General features: G+C 36.7%; 1 protein-coding gene across 1 annotated transcript in view; it reads right to left on the bottom strand.

Annotated features, from left to right (window-relative positions):
* Window positions 1–16,871, bottom strand: part of NEGR1 (neuronal growth regulator 1) — an 873,593-nt gene extending 856,722 nt beyond the window's left edge. The window contains exon 1 of the mRNA XM_047788645.1: window positions 16,466–16,871. Coding sequence (XP_047644601.1) covers window positions 16,466–16,641 — 176 coding nt within the window. The 5' untranslated portion in view covers window positions 16,642–16,871. The remainder of the gene's footprint in view (window positions 1–16,465) is intronic.
* Window positions 16,872–19,139: the final 2,268 nt, after the last annotated feature.

Here is a 19,139-nt window from a genome sequence, read left to right as displayed (position 1 = left end):
ATTTTAAAAGTCTTTAATGAGCTGCCTTCCTAATTTTAAGAATTTTAAAATTATTTTTGGTTAGGCTACAGAAGTCAGGCATTATCCTTATTACCATGATACAATATTCATTACAATTATCCCACTCTTAATAAATTCAATTGGTCTTATTATATTGTAACTTAATTCTTTTTCCCAAATTGTGATATCCTATTTGATGATTGCTCTACTCAAAAAAATTAGGGGGGAAAACACTATAGCACCATTCACTCTAGAATTCAAGTGATTTTATTTAATCGAATACCAAAAAAATATTATTTTTAGGCAATGTTGTTTTTAACTCCTGAGATGATCTTTAGTAAGAATATTTCCCATCCATATTATTGTACCATTATAATATTACCAATATTAATATTTTCTGGGAATATGGGAGTAATATGTATAAGGCAAACATGTCCCCCTGCCTCATAAAATTTCTGGTTAGTGATTTGTATAAAACTAAAATGAACACTAGGAAATGGATATGTGGATGCACACACACCTTAACCTGTACTCCAAGAGGGACTTGTATATAAAGTATGTTAATTAATAGTAAACTACAATAAGCTAACAAATTAGAAACACATGTCTAAGTAGGTAACATTCACAAGCCAAACATGGAAAGATTCCATTATGAGACACTAGCTTTTTTGAAGATTCACTTACTTATTTCCACAGACATTCTTCTATTCACCAAGCCTACTGAAGGGGGCAATTAAGGTAACAATTCTTCCTTCTCAAGGCCTATGGTAGGGTAGAGGTATTTTTCAAAACATGTAATTAAATAACCAAAATACAAGGAAGGAACTGCTTATGTTCACCAGGCATATTTTGTTAAGTCCAGTATGAATGTGAGGTAATTGTTCAGGCTTACAAAATTGTGAAGTAAATAAGTTTGTAAATATGCACATGCATGTTTGTAGTTGGATATATATTATACCTTTGGGGAGATATATATATATATATACACACACACACACACACTTCCATTCATTTCAATTTTGCTTTTGACTTTTCAGTTCTGGGCAATTAATAAAGATTCCATGAAATAATTAGCATGGAGCTACATTTAGAAAATGAATAGAACTCAGAAATTATGAAAAGCCATCTTGGAAAATCAACTGATGTGGAGAAGAAAGTCCCACAAAAGATGGGACAAGAGCAAAGGCCCTATCGGAAATAAAAAATAAATGAAATAAGTCCCTCGAGTATGCCAGAGTATACAGAAGTAAGCAAATTATCAGAGGATCTTGATTTTGGCTGCTGTCAGCTAATCCCCTAAATTATTTATAAAAGTATACTGTTAATGATATTTACAAAATTAATAATAGCTAAAACTTATTCATTATTCATTTTGTAGGAGGCATGACACTAAGGAGTTTTCAAACCTTATTTATCATAACCCATAAGGAGGATAATATCATTAATCCATTTTATAGAGAAGTAACTAATCTTAATTAGTTTCTTGATCCAACTTTTTAACTATTCAAAGAAATATGACATCTTTCTAAAACACCCAATCTGAATGCACATGTATAGATAGGTGGAAGTAAAAAAATGATGAAGTAATGAAAGGACTAAATGAAATTTTTAAAAGTCCACTATTCTTGCATAGGAGAAGAAAGGTGAATAGAGGTTTTAATGTAAATGAAAAAAATTAACAATAATTTACATTTTAGTCATTTTTCTCATATAATCATCATGAAAACTGCATACTACTTGAAGATAAATGATACAGAAAAGTCTAGGTATTGTCAGCCAGAAACCAAGTGATTATATATGTCAAGTATGATGAGATTTTAAAAAAATGCCCAGGAAGTCAGAAAATCAGCTCATCAATTATTGAGATTAGACAAAAGTGTCATGCATTCCACTGTGGGTAGAAGGCTCAAATTAATTCATAAAATTAAGTGACTAAAGCATGGAAGTTCTAGTTCAATGAATAATTATTTGTAGAAGAATTTCAAATACTGTTTGCTTTGTCGATCAAACAGAGGAACAGGTGATAATTATGAAGGGTTCCTTATATAACCATTCCAACCAAGAAAAATGATAATGCAAGTATACTGAGAAAAGTGTAGAATTTTAGAAGAAACATATAATGATGACAAGAAGGTTCTGATGCCAACAGAAGCAACTATCAGGAAGAAAATACATTGTTCATGAACATTTAGAATATGTCAAAACTGGTAAATTTAGGGTAAAATTCATGTATAAAACTATCAAAGAGAGGACAATACAAAGGCAAAGCATCTTAGATGAAGAAAAAAATCAGTCCAAGCAATAGAAACAAGATGAATGAGAGTCAAGTGATAACTTTACTTTTCAAGGTACCACAAAGCTGCCTTGAATTAAAAATAGTCAAGCTTCATAAGCTATTAGGTAACAAATATAATACAGGAATCACAAATAACATGCAACAATTTCTTTAACTAGATAGTCCTAGAGATAAGTTAACAGCTATAAATAATAAGACAGAACGAAAGACACTGACATTGAACACCAACCATGTGCTGAATATTCCTTTGGACATATTCACATGCATTTTGTTGTTGTTGTTGTTGTTTGCCTTTTCTAGGGCCCCTCCCACGGCATATGGAGGTTCCCAGGCTAGAGGTCTAATGAGAGCTGCAGCTGCCAGCCTACACCACAGCCATAGCAACACTAGATCTGAGCCACGTCTGCGACCTATGCCACGGCTCATGGCAACACCGGATCCTTAACCCACTGAGCAAAGCCAGGGATCGAACCCACAACCTCATGGTTCCCAGTCGGATTTGTTAACCACTGAGCTACGACGGGAACTCCTCACATACATTATTAATGGCATTCAGAAAAGTATCGGAGTACCTATCATATTTTCATTTTATAGATAAGAAAACTGAGTCTCATAAAAACCAAATAACTTGCTTATGCCCACTGAGCTAATAGCTGGTGAAGTAAAAAGTCAAACATAAGTTCCTACACCATACAACACTGTTTAGGGATACAGGTTTAACTAGAATGTAAATTCCAAAGAAGGGACATTATCTCTTAAATATATATGCTGTTAATCTCAATAAATATATGTTGAAAATTGGTGAATGAATGTTTGAAAGAAAATGTTTCTATGGGCAAAGAACTACACAATGAGTGGGGAAAACACAAAACAAATTCCTAAAAGAAAATGAAAAATAAAATACCCTAGAATTTAGTAAATATAGTCTGTACAAGTAGCAGATACAAAGTCCTGTGAAGAATTTGCAAACGTATATACGAATCATTGTTATATAAGACAACGGTCTTCCTTTGTAGAGGCTAAATAGATAACAATACTGTGATGTGAAGTTGACAGAATAAACATTATTAAATGGAAAGGTGCAGGAATTCAGTATTCAGAAAAAGAGGAGTTGGAATTGGTCTAGACAGAGTTGAAGATGTCCTTGAATGAATAAGAAACATAGGACTTTATATTAGGAAAGCTTTGCATAGCCAAAGAACAAGTCATTATAAAATATATTCTCCTTTTAGATGCATACATAAGATCTGTAGAAGGTGGATATGTAAGCACATTTATGAAGATTCTTTTTTTGGTTTTATTTATTTATTCACATAATGATTTTTATTTTTTTTTCCATTATAGCTGATTTACAGTGTCTGTCAATTTTCCACTGCACAGCATGGTGACCCAGTTACACATACATGCATACATTCTTTTTTCTCACATTATAATGCTTCATCATAAGTGACCAGACATAGTCCCCAGTACTACACAGCAGGATCTCATTGCTAATCCATTCCAACGGCAACAGTCTGCATTTATTAACCCCAAGCACTCTATTCTTACATAGCATCAGATAAAAACAAGTTTCCATTCAATTAGGATATCAACTATATTTACTCCTACCAGCTATCAGAAAAAAAAGCAAATTAATTCTAACATTTCATTTGATTTACTGACTACAATTAAACATAAAATTCTATAACATATTACTGATATGTTTAACGAAATTGCAATAAAAGCATCTTTTATAGGTCCCTGAATATTTTTTCTAATACTTTCATCAGTCTGGGGAAAGAACAGTGCCCAACATTCTAGGCTGCCTAACTATTTTCAAAGGAGGGGGAGGGTTCTAATTCAACCTGATTCAGCTTTTTAGAATTACCCCAGCATCAGTATTCAAAGGATTAAACTTGAGACTTCGAATACTATAGCAAGCAATGGCTTCGTTTCCTTTCCCCATTAAGGACACAGTATACAAAAAACTCTGAGGGAGCTCCCCTTGTGGCTCAGCAGTAACAAATCCCACTAACATCCATGAGGATGAGGGTTCGATTCCTGACCTTGCTCAGTGGGTTAAGGATCTGACTTTGTCGTGAGCCAGATGTGATTTAGGTCCCACATTGCTGTGGCTGTGATATAGGCAGACAGTTACAGCTCCTATTCGACCGCTAGCCTGCGAACTTCCATATGCCGAGGGTGCGGCCCTAAAAAGGCAAATTAAAAAAAAAAAAAAAAAAAAAAAGCTCTGAGAAATATATAGGGGGATCCGACTGCGTCTGCGACCTACACCACAGCCTATGGCAATGCCGGATCCTTAACCCACCGAGCAAAGCCAGGGATGGAAGCCACATCCTCATGCATACTAGTCGGGTTCCTTAACCACTGAGCCAAGACAGGACTTCCTAGTCTTTTTTTTTTTTTTTTTAATAGCTTAAAAAAAAAATTGAGCAAGGGCTTCGAAGACATGGAAGCCGTCAAACCCCCGTTATGCCATTTCCTAACTGTATTAAAGCTCAGAAAATTCTTCTTTTTCTATGAGTTTGTTTCTCCACTTACAAAGTAGAAAAGTTATGGGTTGCTGCAAGACTCAGGGAGATAACCAATGTTTAACCCCTAACTTTAAATGCCATTCAAAGCTTTTCATTTTTTATCCTGTATTATCAGTAGCTTGTAATCATTAGAGACAGAATCAGTTTCTCTTGTATTATCAATAGCTGTAATCACTAGGGATAAAATCATTTTGTGATGAGAGGCTTTTCTTCAGAATATTTATAGTTTTAAGAATTCACCATTATATATCTAGTAAATACAACTGTAATATATTCTAAGTACTTACTCTCACTTAAAATAATTTCATATTTCTCATCACATAACACACTGTCTTGATTCTTTTAATCAGTCAACTTAGTAACTAAGGTGCAGCTGGTCCTTAATAAATGTTCAATAACTGATTAAGCACTAAATGTATCCACTGTTCTGATCTATTCTTAGTGTGAGATACAAGATAATAAAGTTGAGGGGCTTGGGATAAAAGTACCCAGATTTGAATTCTGGCTCAGTCACTACCTGTACTACCTGGGGCAAGTTATCCTACATTTTCTGCTTGAATTTATTTGGCTATAAAACTGGGAAAGCAATATCTCATTGCATATTGTTGTGAAAATATGTCATATATAGTAGGTACTCAATATATGTTAGATGATTCTGAATCATGGTGTTAGTTGAATCTGAATCATGATGTTGATGGTTTCATCATGATTATGAACTTAAATCATTCTGCTGTGTATTTGGAAAATGTGCAGAATTAGAGCAAGCATTCATATTTTCTGAACTTCTACTGAACAAACTGTCTACAGATAAAATGACAAAACAGACATAAAGTTCTTGCCCATACTGCTTCTAAACAGTATACTGTCTCAGCATAACATATAGATGCCCTAAAAAAATTATAAGGGCATATCTACTCCTGAATAATTATTTTCTTCCATATCCAGAATACACAGCTTTTTTTTTTTTTAATTCTAGCCCTCTCATGGACAATTTCAATGTTGTCACCAGTTATCACCTCTTCCATTCTAAACTCTGTCACAAATGTTAATCTTCACCCTCGAACTCCTCCACTGCCATCTCATTGTACTTTCTAATCCCTCTTATTTCTTCTCTTCTGTCTCTTTTCATTTCTTCTTCTGTCCTTGATGTTTCATGTGAACACCCAATTACAGTGATCTCTTACTTCTGATAAGTGAATCAAATCACCATCAGTTTGCTGAGCATAAAGTTTGAGGTTTCACTGCTCTTGAGTGCTCTAGGTCTGCACCCTATCCACTAAAACATCTTTTGGTGCTTTTCTACTTCCACATTTGGAGTTCTCTCACTTGCTTACTGGGCTCAACAGCAACAAATACAAGTACATCCATTGAAAAGAATCTTAAAAATATAAAATGTTAAGATTTAGCTAAACTACTCCATGCTATTGCACCTGGCCATCCACTTTGTGTGACCAAGGCACTCACTGAGCAAAGGGACCTTGAGCTGATACTAGCCCCTCCCACCAGTACATGTCCTAGAAAACAGTGGGAACACTTAGCAGCAACTGTTAAGTTCCTGACATCACTTCCTCAACAGCCCTTATAAACAACATTCGACCCTGCCTCCCCAGTGTGCCTTCCCCTTGGCATCCCTCAGATAAAACCCCACTGACCAATTCGCCCTTAGCCAGGGAACCCAAAAGCACTCCACCCAGGAACCCTAGTAAGGTCATGTGCCCCAGGTCCTACCACTCATTTTGCAGTCATCCTGCCTTGACCTCCCTGTGTGACCCCTGCAGGTATGCCATATACTTCTTCCAGGACCTCTGAGAAATAAACCTCTATTTCAGTCTTCCTTGCAGTCTTTTGTTGAACCAAGGCTTAGCTCACCATCTGACATTACAGAATTTTACTAAAGTGTTATTTTAACAAAATCACAAAAAATATGTGTTCAATGATATTACCCAGTGGATTCACAAATAATTGATACAATGATTTAAATGGGGAAAAATATACCCATATCAGTAAGCAGCACCAACAAATTTCAGATCAAGAAGAAAAGGAGAATAAAATTATTAACTTATTTAAATTTAGTGCTTATTGTTCGGTGGATAATGTGTTAGCATTTTATATATAATCTATGTTGTTCTGCTAGGGAGGTACTAAGTGAAAACAAGACATTTGTTTAAGGTCATGTTGCCAGTAAGTAGAGAAGTATTCAAACTTTCATCACTCCCATTCTGGACACATCAAAGCAAGACAGATTTCACTGCAACTAAACAATTCCAACATGAGATAAACTCTGTGCATAAGCAAAAAATAACTTTTTTATTTCTATTATTTCATACTAACAATGTTTGAGCAAAAAAATGATCGATGACATATGCTCAAGAAGACAGGTAAGAAGTGACTTAAACATTTATATATAATTTCTTTTTTGTGAACATATTTCCCAAATTAGACCCCAATCTCACTGCAGGCCAAGGTAAAACCTTACTGCCTTTAAAAATGAAATAAACATAAATGGACTAGTAACTTAGAAAGAAGACATATACTTGAGTGTAAAACAGTTTTTTAGAACTTCAACTTGTACAACGTACATCACTTCATCAAGAGAGGGATGTAGATTTAGGATTATTCCAATTTGTAAATGAATTACATGAAATAAAATGTGTTCATTTTTATTGTAATGATTCCATGTAGAACAATGTGGGCTTAACCTTATGTATCCCAGTAATCCAAAGTTTTAGGTAGTTTGATTAGAAGTCACTCACATATCATAACATACTTTCTTCTCTCCCTTTCTCCCTCTCTCTCCTTCCCTCCCCCTCTTCTTCAATCCCTTCACTCAACATTCAGATTTTGAGCACTAATAATATGTTGGCCATATGTCAAGGAGTAGAGATGCCATTTTCTATTTAACTGATCAATTACCAAGACATTAATTTGAAACTAGGTTACTTACAATTCCAGTATATCTAAATATGATCTCCTGTAAGAAATATCTATAATATTAGGAAAACTTTATGAATGTTTTTACTTATTTAATGTTCAATAACATGTGACATTACTAGAGAGAATGCCAAATAATACTGTCCTGCCTTCAGGACAGCATTATTTATATATTATATACACTATAACACATATTATGTTCATAATATCTCAAATCATTATAATAATTAAATTTAATTTAGTAGCACGAGAGGAAAGGGGTTTCTGAAGAGAACATAACAGTTTTTCCTACTGCCCTTAAATCATCCACAATCTTTCAACACTTTATGGCAGTAGCCATAGTTTTAAATAAGCCCTACATGAGCATAGGCATTGGACTTGTGTCCAAACAACTTGGTAAAATTCAGTAAAGAACAGTTTAGTTCTGGACCAAAAAGGGTTATAAACATTTTCCTTAAATTGAACAAATTACCAGCTATCCAGAAAATATAATGCATTGGCTTCTGTTCAAAAGAACAACACTTAATTCTGGCAACACTGCCAAATTCCTCCTTTCCTATATTTCCTTTTTCCTAGAGAAAGTGATTAAAAGACCAAATTCTGTGCCAGCTGGATGCTTAAGAGCATCGAAGGTCCTCTGTCAGGATTCAGAACTTGATATGGCTTAGAAACGACTATGCTAATAGATAACCTCCTCAAAATTATAAATCAAAGTCATACGACCACATTAAAATTCTATCAGCTAGTATCAATACACTGTGGTTTATAAAGTACTGTGGACCTACCTCTGGAAGATAATCAGAATGATACAAAGTTATGATCTACTTTTCACAATTGAGAGTTATTCAAAGCAAATAGCCACTTCTCTCCACTTCTGTATCTTTATTGATTTCACTTAATTGAAACTTTAGGAGAAAAGGAGACTCCATGAGTTGAGGTAGAAACAGAAAAAAAAATGTTAGAAGGTTACAACAGACATTTTGCTATTTTGAACTGTTCCTATTATCTGCTGACTGTAATTGCAAAGAGCAAAAGCCTTCCTATACAATTTAAAATCTTAGATCTTCTCGAAATTATAAGTACATCTTAAAATCTTACAACCTATGTAATTGCATTCCAAAATTTTTCTGCTGAAACCCACAGTAAAAAATACATATAAATCTTGGCACAGTACACACACACAAACACTCAAAATAAAAGTTTAATCAATGATACTTACCTTTATTATGCATAATGCTTTTACCCTATTTTAGCGTATTTTTATTAAAAAACTACCTTTAGTATCCAGTATATTTTTTTCAAGACCCAATAGTAGACTGTGTCCAGCAATTTAAAGACACTGAATGATTCCAATGTGTGTGTGGTGTGTCTCAACCCACTAGGACTTCTTCAGGAGTTACTTAAGGCAGGACTGTTGATGTATGAATTCAATAAAAAGAACTTAATCACTATAAGCACACAGATCTATCGCAGTATTAAAGACATCACCATTATTAAAATTTGAAACAATAAACTAAAGAACAAATACATTTAATCTTTTGCTTAATCTTCAAAAAAATTCATTAATTTAAAACATAGTGGATACTGGCCTGATATATGCAAGCTTCTACATCAAGGCCCTAGAAACAGATGACAATGGTCATAGAGCTTGCAAACCCAGGTTTTTTTGCCAATCAGAATTAATACAGTAAAAAAAAACCCAGAAATTACTTCAACAAAACATCAAAAAATTCTCACTATTACTAAATTTCTTCAATATCTTATAAATTATGTCACATTTTTAGATATGGTAGACTAATCAAAATCCAATTTGATAGTGATTAGATATAGAAAAATCCTAGACTTTATTCTCTAGTAGTGCAGAAGTTTGTTTCCACTAGTGAATGTGAAACACATAAAATACCTGACAAAAAGTATGTGATCCAATTTAAAATTTCCTCTATAAAAGCCAAAAGGCAGATAATATGATGCTCATAGGGAAAAACAGAGCAATAAATTTTGGTTTCTCTTACATATAGAAAGTGTACATACAATCTATAATGGATAAGCAAAGCTTTGACAGAAATGGAATGGCAGAAATCTATGAAGTCCAGCTTCCTTCCCAACTCAGGAATCCTCTCTCAAGCATTCTTGAGAGACAGTCATTGCATTAATAATGGTTTTAAATTAATGTATTTCCTGAAAAAGTGTGGAGAAATGTACCCAAAGGACTTTATGGTGACTGCTTGTTCATACTGGAGTCAGACACCTACATAGTATCTTTCAGAAAGTATTTTGAAGAAGGCAAGGGGAAAGTCACCATATCATCTAATATTCAGTTAAGTGGGAGAGTAAAAACATACAATACCCACTAATAAAGCTTCCCTTAGCTCTTACATTTTAGTGGTGTGACATCTATAATATCTTAGTGTATGATATTTCAAACAGAATATGGTAGAAATGTGGACTTTTTTTTTTTTTAATGGCCACACCTGCATCATATGGAAGTTCTCGAGCCAGGGACTGAATATAAGCCACAGCTGCAACAATGCCAGATCCTTTAACCCACCAAGGCCAGCGATATAACCCGTACCTCCATGGTAACATGAGGTACGGGTAACAGTCAGGTAACAGTCAGGTTCTTAACCCACTGCACCACAGTGGGAACTCTCTGGTCAGATTTCTAATCAAAATATTCAAACGGCTTGAGAGACTAATTTCTAATGTAATGTGGTCATGTACATTACTATGGTCATATACTTCATAAGAAACTAAAAACTTTGATTTGCTCTTCAGGTATTAAGCTACATAAAAGGAAGGCCTTTAATTCCTATTGATTTCAATAGTCCACACTGTAGGAATTAGTTCAGCATTTTGATCACATAGCCACAAACAGAGTCTAGCCCTGTTTCTCTTTTGCTCTGTCAAAAAAAACCAAAGATACAGTATTTGAATCTTGCCAATTTATATTCATCAATGTCTTCATTATCCCACCCTTAGTATCTTTATATTTTCTACTGAAATTAATTATTCAGTCATATACTAAAGTAAATATTTATACAACTGCTTTACTGTGCTCTCCATCATCTCGGTGTGGACAATACCCAAATAACCATCTTTCTCAGTGCTGTGATGGTTTAAATTCTATGCCTGTCTCCTCAAACAACTATTATAAGCAGTGCTAAGAAATAACATTTACGAAGAGCAAAGTAGTAATTCAATCAAATGTACTGAATATCATTGAAACTATTACTTCTCACTATGCATTAATCAGTGTTCTACCAGGAAAATTAAACCATCCTCGATATTTAAAACAGAGGGAATTAATTGCAAAGGGGGTGGAAAAGTTAAGAAGAAGAACAGGTCATGGTAAAACAACCCCAGAGCTAAAACAGCAAGAGGCCACTGCTACTCTCAGGATGGAAGAATAAATATGTGAGGCAGTATACGGAAGCCAAAGAGCCAGTTATCCAGTGGAAAATGGAGCAAAGCTGTTCCAGTGGGAGATGGAGACACTGCTGCACACTGCCCAAAGCAATGAAGGAGCAGAGAAACACATGGGCCTCGCTCTCATGGGGTCCTCCCTTTCCCTCAAACTATCTTCCCTTGGATAACCACAGCCTGAAGACAGCTGACATGGACAACTAGGAAATGTTGCCTAGGGATTACTTTCAGAATTCATCACCAATAGTACAGCAGAAGGATGAAGGTTGGATCTGGTCAGTTAGGCTCAGAACCTTCACATATAGGATATGAATATTTCTCCAAACTTTTCAAAAGTCAGGTATTACAAAATTAACATATTTCATGGAGCTATTTAATTGTGAATATGATCTATTTAAAATCTTATTAAATTAATAGATTTAATAGGTCATTAACATGCTTGTGTTCAAAGATTTATATAACTACATGGGCTCATCAGCTCTTTTGAACTAAAAAGATTGGATAAAAATTTTATCTAGAAAATTTAAAAAATACCGTATTATCCTTTAATATAATGAATGACTGTATATTAATGTACTAAGCAATATGTCATGCTAATAGAACAGTTCTGCAAATCGTTGGAGGTAACAATGTATAATTTTATTCCACATTCTGGAGTACATTTTTCCAAATTAACTTAGTATAACTATTACTCCTTTTTAAGAAGGAAAAGAAACTCAGAATTTTAAAAAGATTTGTACAATGACACTATTTCATAAGCATATAGGTTTTAAAATAAAGCCTTAATGTTCTAAATTGAAAATGCCTATATAGTTGAACAACATATTTGGAATATGTGATGTGTCTGTGTGTTGGAAGAACTCAATGGATGAGTGTGAAGAGACTCATTGGAGAGACTCTTCAATTATATTCCAAAAGTACAGCATAATTGGTTTCTATTGCTACTGGTAATTCTGCGTTTTCATACATAAATCATTTACTTTCTTATATCTAATAGCATTCGTTTCAAACCAAAACTAATTAACATAGTCTAATCAAAAGTCAAATGTATGGGACAAATAAGCTAAGTGATAAATACTCATCATATCCATTTATAAATCAATTTGTAAAAGTTTTGTGCCTTCCAATGGAAATATCTTCTGTGTAAATGCGTTCTATGTTCCATGTTTGAAACAAAAGTCTTCCTACTTATTAAAATGTCATTATTAGGATTTCATATAACTTCCATTCAAATCTATTGCATTAAAATAACAAAGTTGCATTCAACTTTGTCAAAGAACATACCAAATTTAAGAAAAGAATCTCTCTTATTTCCTTTGATTAAAGCATGACAAGCAGAGAATAGGATATTTTGAAGTCATATCAGGAAGGCTGTTTAAAATGTACAAATTCATAGAATAGTTGAAAGAGAAACAAATTTAAAGAATTAGCTTATAAATGACATGACTTTTTACAAAGTGGGAGGATATAAATGAGATTTTTCCTTATATTTTTTCCAAAGAACATTAAACATTTTGGACACGTTAACATAACTATATTTGCTAATCAGGGAAGAATAAAGTATGAGATTCACATTAAAGTAGCGACAAAACTACAAAACAACAACAACAAAAAGCAACAAAAATGTATGTATCAGAGTAGAGTTATGTTCCATTGATTTCCTAGGTCTAGAAACACTGGATCTTGAAGAATGATCAATGTGGTTCTAGCTTATCCCATTCTTTGCTATGTCACCTCATGAAACATTAACTCAGGTATTCCATGTACTATAAAATGCAATTTGAAGACTGGAGAAAAAGTTAATTTCTCCATATAGAGATTAACAAATTCTGTTAAGCATAAAATAGTAACAGGTATTAAATGTGGTGGCAATCATATCCTGTATCTCATAAATTACTAAAAACATTAATTTGTAGCAAATTACAATGTATTCTAGACACCCACACATTTATTTCAGGTTTAAGTAAGGGAGGTATCAAATATTACTATATTGAACAGATGCATCATTAAATACTTTATCAAGAATATAACTTGATATCAAATAACTCAGGTGAATCCTTCAGAGATTTATCAGTGAATATCATTATTAGGAGTAGGGGACATTCTGACATTTAATATATTCTTTCACCAACCTTAAAGGCAAAGTTAAAATGATAAGAATGCTGAAATTATTAAATGGAACTTCATTATAAGCCAACAGAGTAGCTGATTTACAAAATGATAGATACAGTTAGTGGATCACAGAATGAATTCCTTTTTTTTTTTTTTTTTTCAATGGTAACACCACATAAGGGAAGTTTTGCTTCTTGATTCTTTTCTCTAAAACAGACCTTCTGGCATTTAGGAAATATAAATGTATCATTTGACCTTTAAACTTCTATTTCATTAATGTAACCACAAGCAACAGAGTCACTGACTGACATGTTTGCACTTTCAGGCCTTTAGCACTTAAAGTCATTTGATAACTGTTATGCCACTATTTGCTTTTTATTAGAGACACTTTGAGGAATGTGTTACAGTGAAAAAAATAGAGTATAATGTGTATAATGTGTAAAGCTTAATAAATGATATATAATTAAGTAAAGTTTTCTCTTGAGCTTTAGGTTTTTGTATTTTGATGTGAGGGTGCATATGAGAGAAGATTTTGTTTTGTTTGTTTTGTTTTCTAATGAATTAGAGAATCATATCAAATACAACTCTGGGTATCCAAAGTAAAAACGTAAAATATAACTCTCTGACATTATTTTTGATGAAATATGACACCTGACTTACACTCAATTCATCCTTAAGCTCTTCTGTACTGGTCTATGAACAGAACAAATACCAGTTGCAGAAGGATAGTCAAGAAAAATAATTAAAACATCCTAATTTTTTAACAGAGAGAATTTATTGTAGATATATATGTTAAAAGTATTTAAAACCTATGGACAATGTAAAAAGATAAAAATGAGATACTCTGTGGAGAATTCTAGAATTACTATAAGCAAATTATTTTGGGTACTAAGTAATACAGATAAGATTTTCTTCCTATGACAAAAAAAAAAAAGAGAGAGCGATTCTGTTTAGTTAAAAAAAAAATTGTAATTGGTTAAAATCATCATTCAGAAGAGACAGAGATTCTAATCTCTTTAAAAAGTTTAAAAGACAAAAGTTTCCTAAACTACGATATTACAAAACTCAGGATACAGCATACAAATGGATGAGGTACAGTGCACACAAGTAAACAAGGACTGCACCAAACCAACAACACTGGAAAGATACTGTTGTCACTAGTTAAAGAAGCTTCACTACTAGAAGCAAAGAGTGAACTAAACATAGGCCTCCTAGAGGCAGAACATGGGTTCAGCTATTTTCATTAGCCATAGCATTTGTTAGATTGTTCATTAGAGACAAAATGCCTATGACATACCATCAGGAGACAAGCAGTCTATCAAATTCTTTAGATTGAAAATGCTAATACTCATTACAAGTAATCAACATGCTGCTACAAACATGTAGATTGCAGTTGCAGTGATAGGTTTGCAGCCTCTAAAGATAGTGCTTCATCCTTAACACTGTTGCTTAAACTTCCGAAACAAACTTAACATAAAGAACATAAATAAGGGTTTAATTTATATTCTCTGTGTGACCAAAAGTTCATTGCTTTTACTGACAATGAAAAGCTATTTTACTAAGTTATAACAAATTTTCTAGTACTTTGGTATACATCCAGTGGCACTTTGTGTGTTTACAGCAGAGATAACATTTATTATAAAAGCATGTTATTAGTGTATATTAAAAACTATAATAGTATTCCACAGCAAGTTGGACTCATAAGCATGTTTCAGAAGGTGCAAATCACTTACCACACCCAGATCCCAGATCATTAAATTTAAAATATATTGCGTGATTCAAATAAAACATACCCCACTCTCTTTCACCTTAGACAGGCCACATATACTGATTTTGTGCAATCTGCACTTACAAGCCAACTACCATCCAGTGGAGAGAAAGAAGATCTTTCAGGGAGATTTGATGTATATGTCAGGTGGGAGTATCACAGGAAGAAGGGAGGGCAATGGGAAATGAAGGAATAGGGTGTTTAGCCTTGTTTAGATCTAAGCACTGCTGATCATCGATTTATATTTTCATAGACAGAAATGTTTCCAGAAGCTTATCTGTAGTGTTGTTTAGGAATACAATTAGGGTAGGATGTTCATTAATGACAAAACATTTCCATGCTCAAGCTTGGGAAAAAGAAAGGAAGAGGGGAGAGTGAGAAAATGAAGCAAAACTTAAGATGGAAAAAGGGAGGAAAGAGGGAAGGATGCCTTCATAAATAAAAACAGAGAGAGGAAAGGAAGAGACCTTATATACACATGTGTGAGTGACAGCGATGGGAGCAGTGGAGTGTGTACCTTTTAGACAGTAAAAGAGGATCTGAATGTGAAAGTGGTTGTTAGAGCATGGAAGTGCCAGCGTGTGTGAGAATGTGAAACAGAGAATGTGAGGGAGTGTGGTTAAGAAAAAGAGATTTGTGAGGGTGAAAAAATGGTACTGGAAGGGGTTAGAGGGAACATAAGTGTGTGACAGAAATGGGAAAGGATATGGGGAAAGAGATGGGAAATGTGAGTCAAAAAAGAGAGAGAAAAGATCACAGAACAGGGATATTAATGAAGAAGAAAAACGAGGAATGGAGACAGGTAATGAGTGGAGGGGAGGGGGTTAAAAAAGAGGTTAGAGATCAGAGCGGTTGCGATAAAAAAGAAAATATGTGGAGAAAATAGAAAAAGAAAGAAAAATAGGAAAGCAATGAAAAGAGATAAGCGGTATAAAGAAACTGAAAAGGGAGAAATTGAATCTAACTGTCCAAATGAGAGGGAAAACGCATGGGAGCAGGGAGCCAGCAGTTTGAAAAAGTCGCTTAGGCTAGAGTAAAATAGAAACAAACCTGATAAACTTGTCAGACTCTCCAAGAGTACCCCATGACAGTAAAACAGAGACCTTGTGAACTGAGTTTGCAAGTGGCACCTGTCCATCCTAAACCTCACACTTTACTCATTCCCGGGCTGCTTGGCGATCAGGCAAAGTGCTTTAGCTTCACCAGTCCGGCTTGCTACCTGCCCCAGGGTAAAGGGGCCAGGGCTCCAGGCAGAATCAGCACCTGGATTTCCTGGAATGTGGTCTTTTCATAGTGATCACTACCAGCATCATTACTTGGTTTTAAAAGAAGGCAAAAAAGGTGGAAAGACAGACAAAGATTAGACTGAGACAAGTACGAAAAGCACGCCGTTCTTCCTACCTAAGCACCGCCGTGTCCCCTTTTCTGACCATCATGTTGTCCACAGCCGCCCAGGGGAAGTCCACACTCTGTCCAGCCGGGAGGCAGGAGGGTAGCAGGCAGCACAGGCTGAGGAGCACCGCCGCCAGCCACTGGTTCGAGCAACAAGCACCCTGCACCAACAGCATCATGTCCATCCCTGCTAAGGCTGCTCACTCTCCAGCAGCTTTCAGCTCGCACTCCCCCACCCCCTGGTGCTGGCGAGTCTTCCCGGGAACCAGGCGGCGCGCCACAGAAATTTTTTCTTTTCTTTTTTTTCTTTCGAATTTTTTTTTGTGTGTGTGTGGGTGGGTGGGTTTCTTTCCTTTCTTTCTCTTTTTTTTCTTCCTCTAGTTGTTGCGTGTTCTTTCTCTCTTTTTTGCCTCCCCTCCTCCTCCTCTTTGCCTTCCCTCCCTCCCTCCCCTCCCACCCCCTAGCACCACACTACACCTCCTCTCGGTTGCTTTTGGCCGAGTCCGGAGTGTGTCTAATTCTCGGACGGCTCGCACACTATCTAGCGAGGAGGCGAGCGCGCGGGCGAGTGAGGGAGGAGGCGCCGCGGCGGCGGAGGCAGGGCGAGCGGTGGCGGCGGCGGCTGCAATCGCGGTAGCAGCAGCAGCAGCAGAAGCAACGCGGGGCGCAGCGGCGGCCGGCGGCCCCCGGGCTCGCGCGCGTTGCCAAGCGGCCGTTTCCTTAGCAACCCCGCCTGGGGACTGGGGATGCAGCGGGCCGGGGGGGGGGGGGTGGTTTGAAGGGGGGAGAAAAGAAAGAAAAGGAAAAATATGTATTTCTATCAAGAAGAGGTATATCACAATTATGTAAACTGAGAAGAAAAAAGAGGTGCACTGGAAACCGAACGCTTCCCTTCCTGTCATAAGCATTAGAGTGATGCTTTGCTAGAAAAGTCTCCGTGTCGGAGCTGAGGTGAAGAGAGTAGAGGTGCGTTTTACCTCTTGAGGCACCGTAACTTTTAAGTCCTCCAAGTTGTGGTCGGCGCCATCATGACGCCAGGGACTGTGAGGTTTTGTTTATTTTATATTTTTTTTTTCCAGTGTCGCCTGGGCGGCCGCGCTACACTTGACAAGCGGCCAACTAGTTCACTCTTTTCCTCTTTTCGGAAATAGGTAGGGACAGTGGCGGGGGGGTGGTGTGCTGCTTTTTTGAGGGTACATGAGGGGAGTGCTTGCAAGGCCTTGCGGTGGAGCAGTTGGCATGTGTATGGGGTCAGTCGCAAAGGACTAGAAGGCGGTCCCCCTCTCCCTCCCCCCCCATTGTTGACACTAAATTCTTTGCGTATATGAGGTTTCGTCAAAGTGGAAAGTGCGTGGATGTGTGTGTCTGTGTGTGTGTGTGTAGTAAGCGCGCGCCCGAGTATGCGCGCGAATTCTGCGCGCAGGGTCTGTGTGCTCGCGCGCGCAGCACGCAGGCGCGCTGGGAGGGACTGGGCGGGTCGCGCCGGGATGGAGTCGGGAGGAGACTGCAATCAAGTGTTTTAATTGTGAACAGCCAGGCAGTCCTGTTATGTAAGAGTTTAACCCGTTTGAGCCTATCGGGAGGGATTATCAGCGCATTCTAATCTAGGCAGGGCAAAGTTATTGGGTTTAAGGAGTCACAGGTTTATTTCATTTTATTTTTTAACGTTTTTCAAACCGGGTTGGACAAGCTCTCTCCACCCCGGCACAGAGCGGCTACCTTCTGTTCCCACGCCGCAGCCTCTTAGCAGCTTTCACCCAACCACCACTTCGAGCCGCTGTCCTGGCCCAAGGCAGAGTGGGGTGCTGGGCATGGAGCCACCTCCTACTCTTTGCTACTTCTTCCCTTCTAGTACTTCTTTCCAGTTTCACGGCCCCTTAGTTATTCTGGGCCATTTGTGGAGAACCGAGGCTAAAGTCAATAGCAGTTACGCCAGTCAATCTTGTTCAGTGAGGAGTGTAGGAAGCTGAGCGGGGTAGTGAGGGAAGGAAACAAGTAATTTAAACAATTAATATAATATAAATAATATAATATGCTCACCCCTCCCCTTCTTCCAACCCTATCCTCCTTAAGCAGCCCTTGAAGATTTTCTTTGCCTGACCCCAGTCCTGCTTCCCTTGGAGGAAATAAGTACAGCACATCCCTAACTCGTTTTCCATAATGCTAGCAGCGTCCTTTGGCAAAACGCACAGTAGCAATAATCTCTGCAGGGGTCAGCATCCGGCTGCCTCCCCAGACTGAGGTCTTTAAGAGGCAGGCAGGGAGTCGTTTTGCTTGGCAGTAGCGGTGCTCAGAGTGATTTTTATCGCAGTGCGTGAGGATATATGGGGAAAGGGAAGGGTTCCCATCACCTGTGACCACCCAGACAGCCTGATCGAAGAGCCCCTAACCAGAATCACCTCCCTGCTGAAGTGACACCCCAAGGCCCAGCAGTTAACCAAGACGTTTGCAGCAGGAGTTACTGATGTTATCAGTATTCAAGCTTAACTCTCAAATCCGGCTCGGAAATTGAGAGTGCAGTAGTATTCAACCGCATTTTGAAACATCAATAAAATGTTAGTCATTTGCGGGTGAATGAAAACATTTTCTTTACCGACTGGTATGCTAGGGAAATAATTGTCAAATGACAGACTCTTGCTAATATTGATGCCAAATACCTAGGCAACACTGTCATCTTGTTAAC

Source organism: Phacochoerus africanus, chromosome 8, assembly GCF_016906955.1.
Source record: "Phacochoerus africanus isolate WHEZ1 chromosome 8, ROS_Pafr_v1, whole genome shotgun sequence".
Classification (NCBI taxonomy): Eukaryota; Metazoa; Chordata; class Mammalia; order Artiodactyla; family Suidae; genus Phacochoerus; species Phacochoerus africanus.
This window is presented reverse-complemented; position numbering and strand designations above follow the sequence as displayed.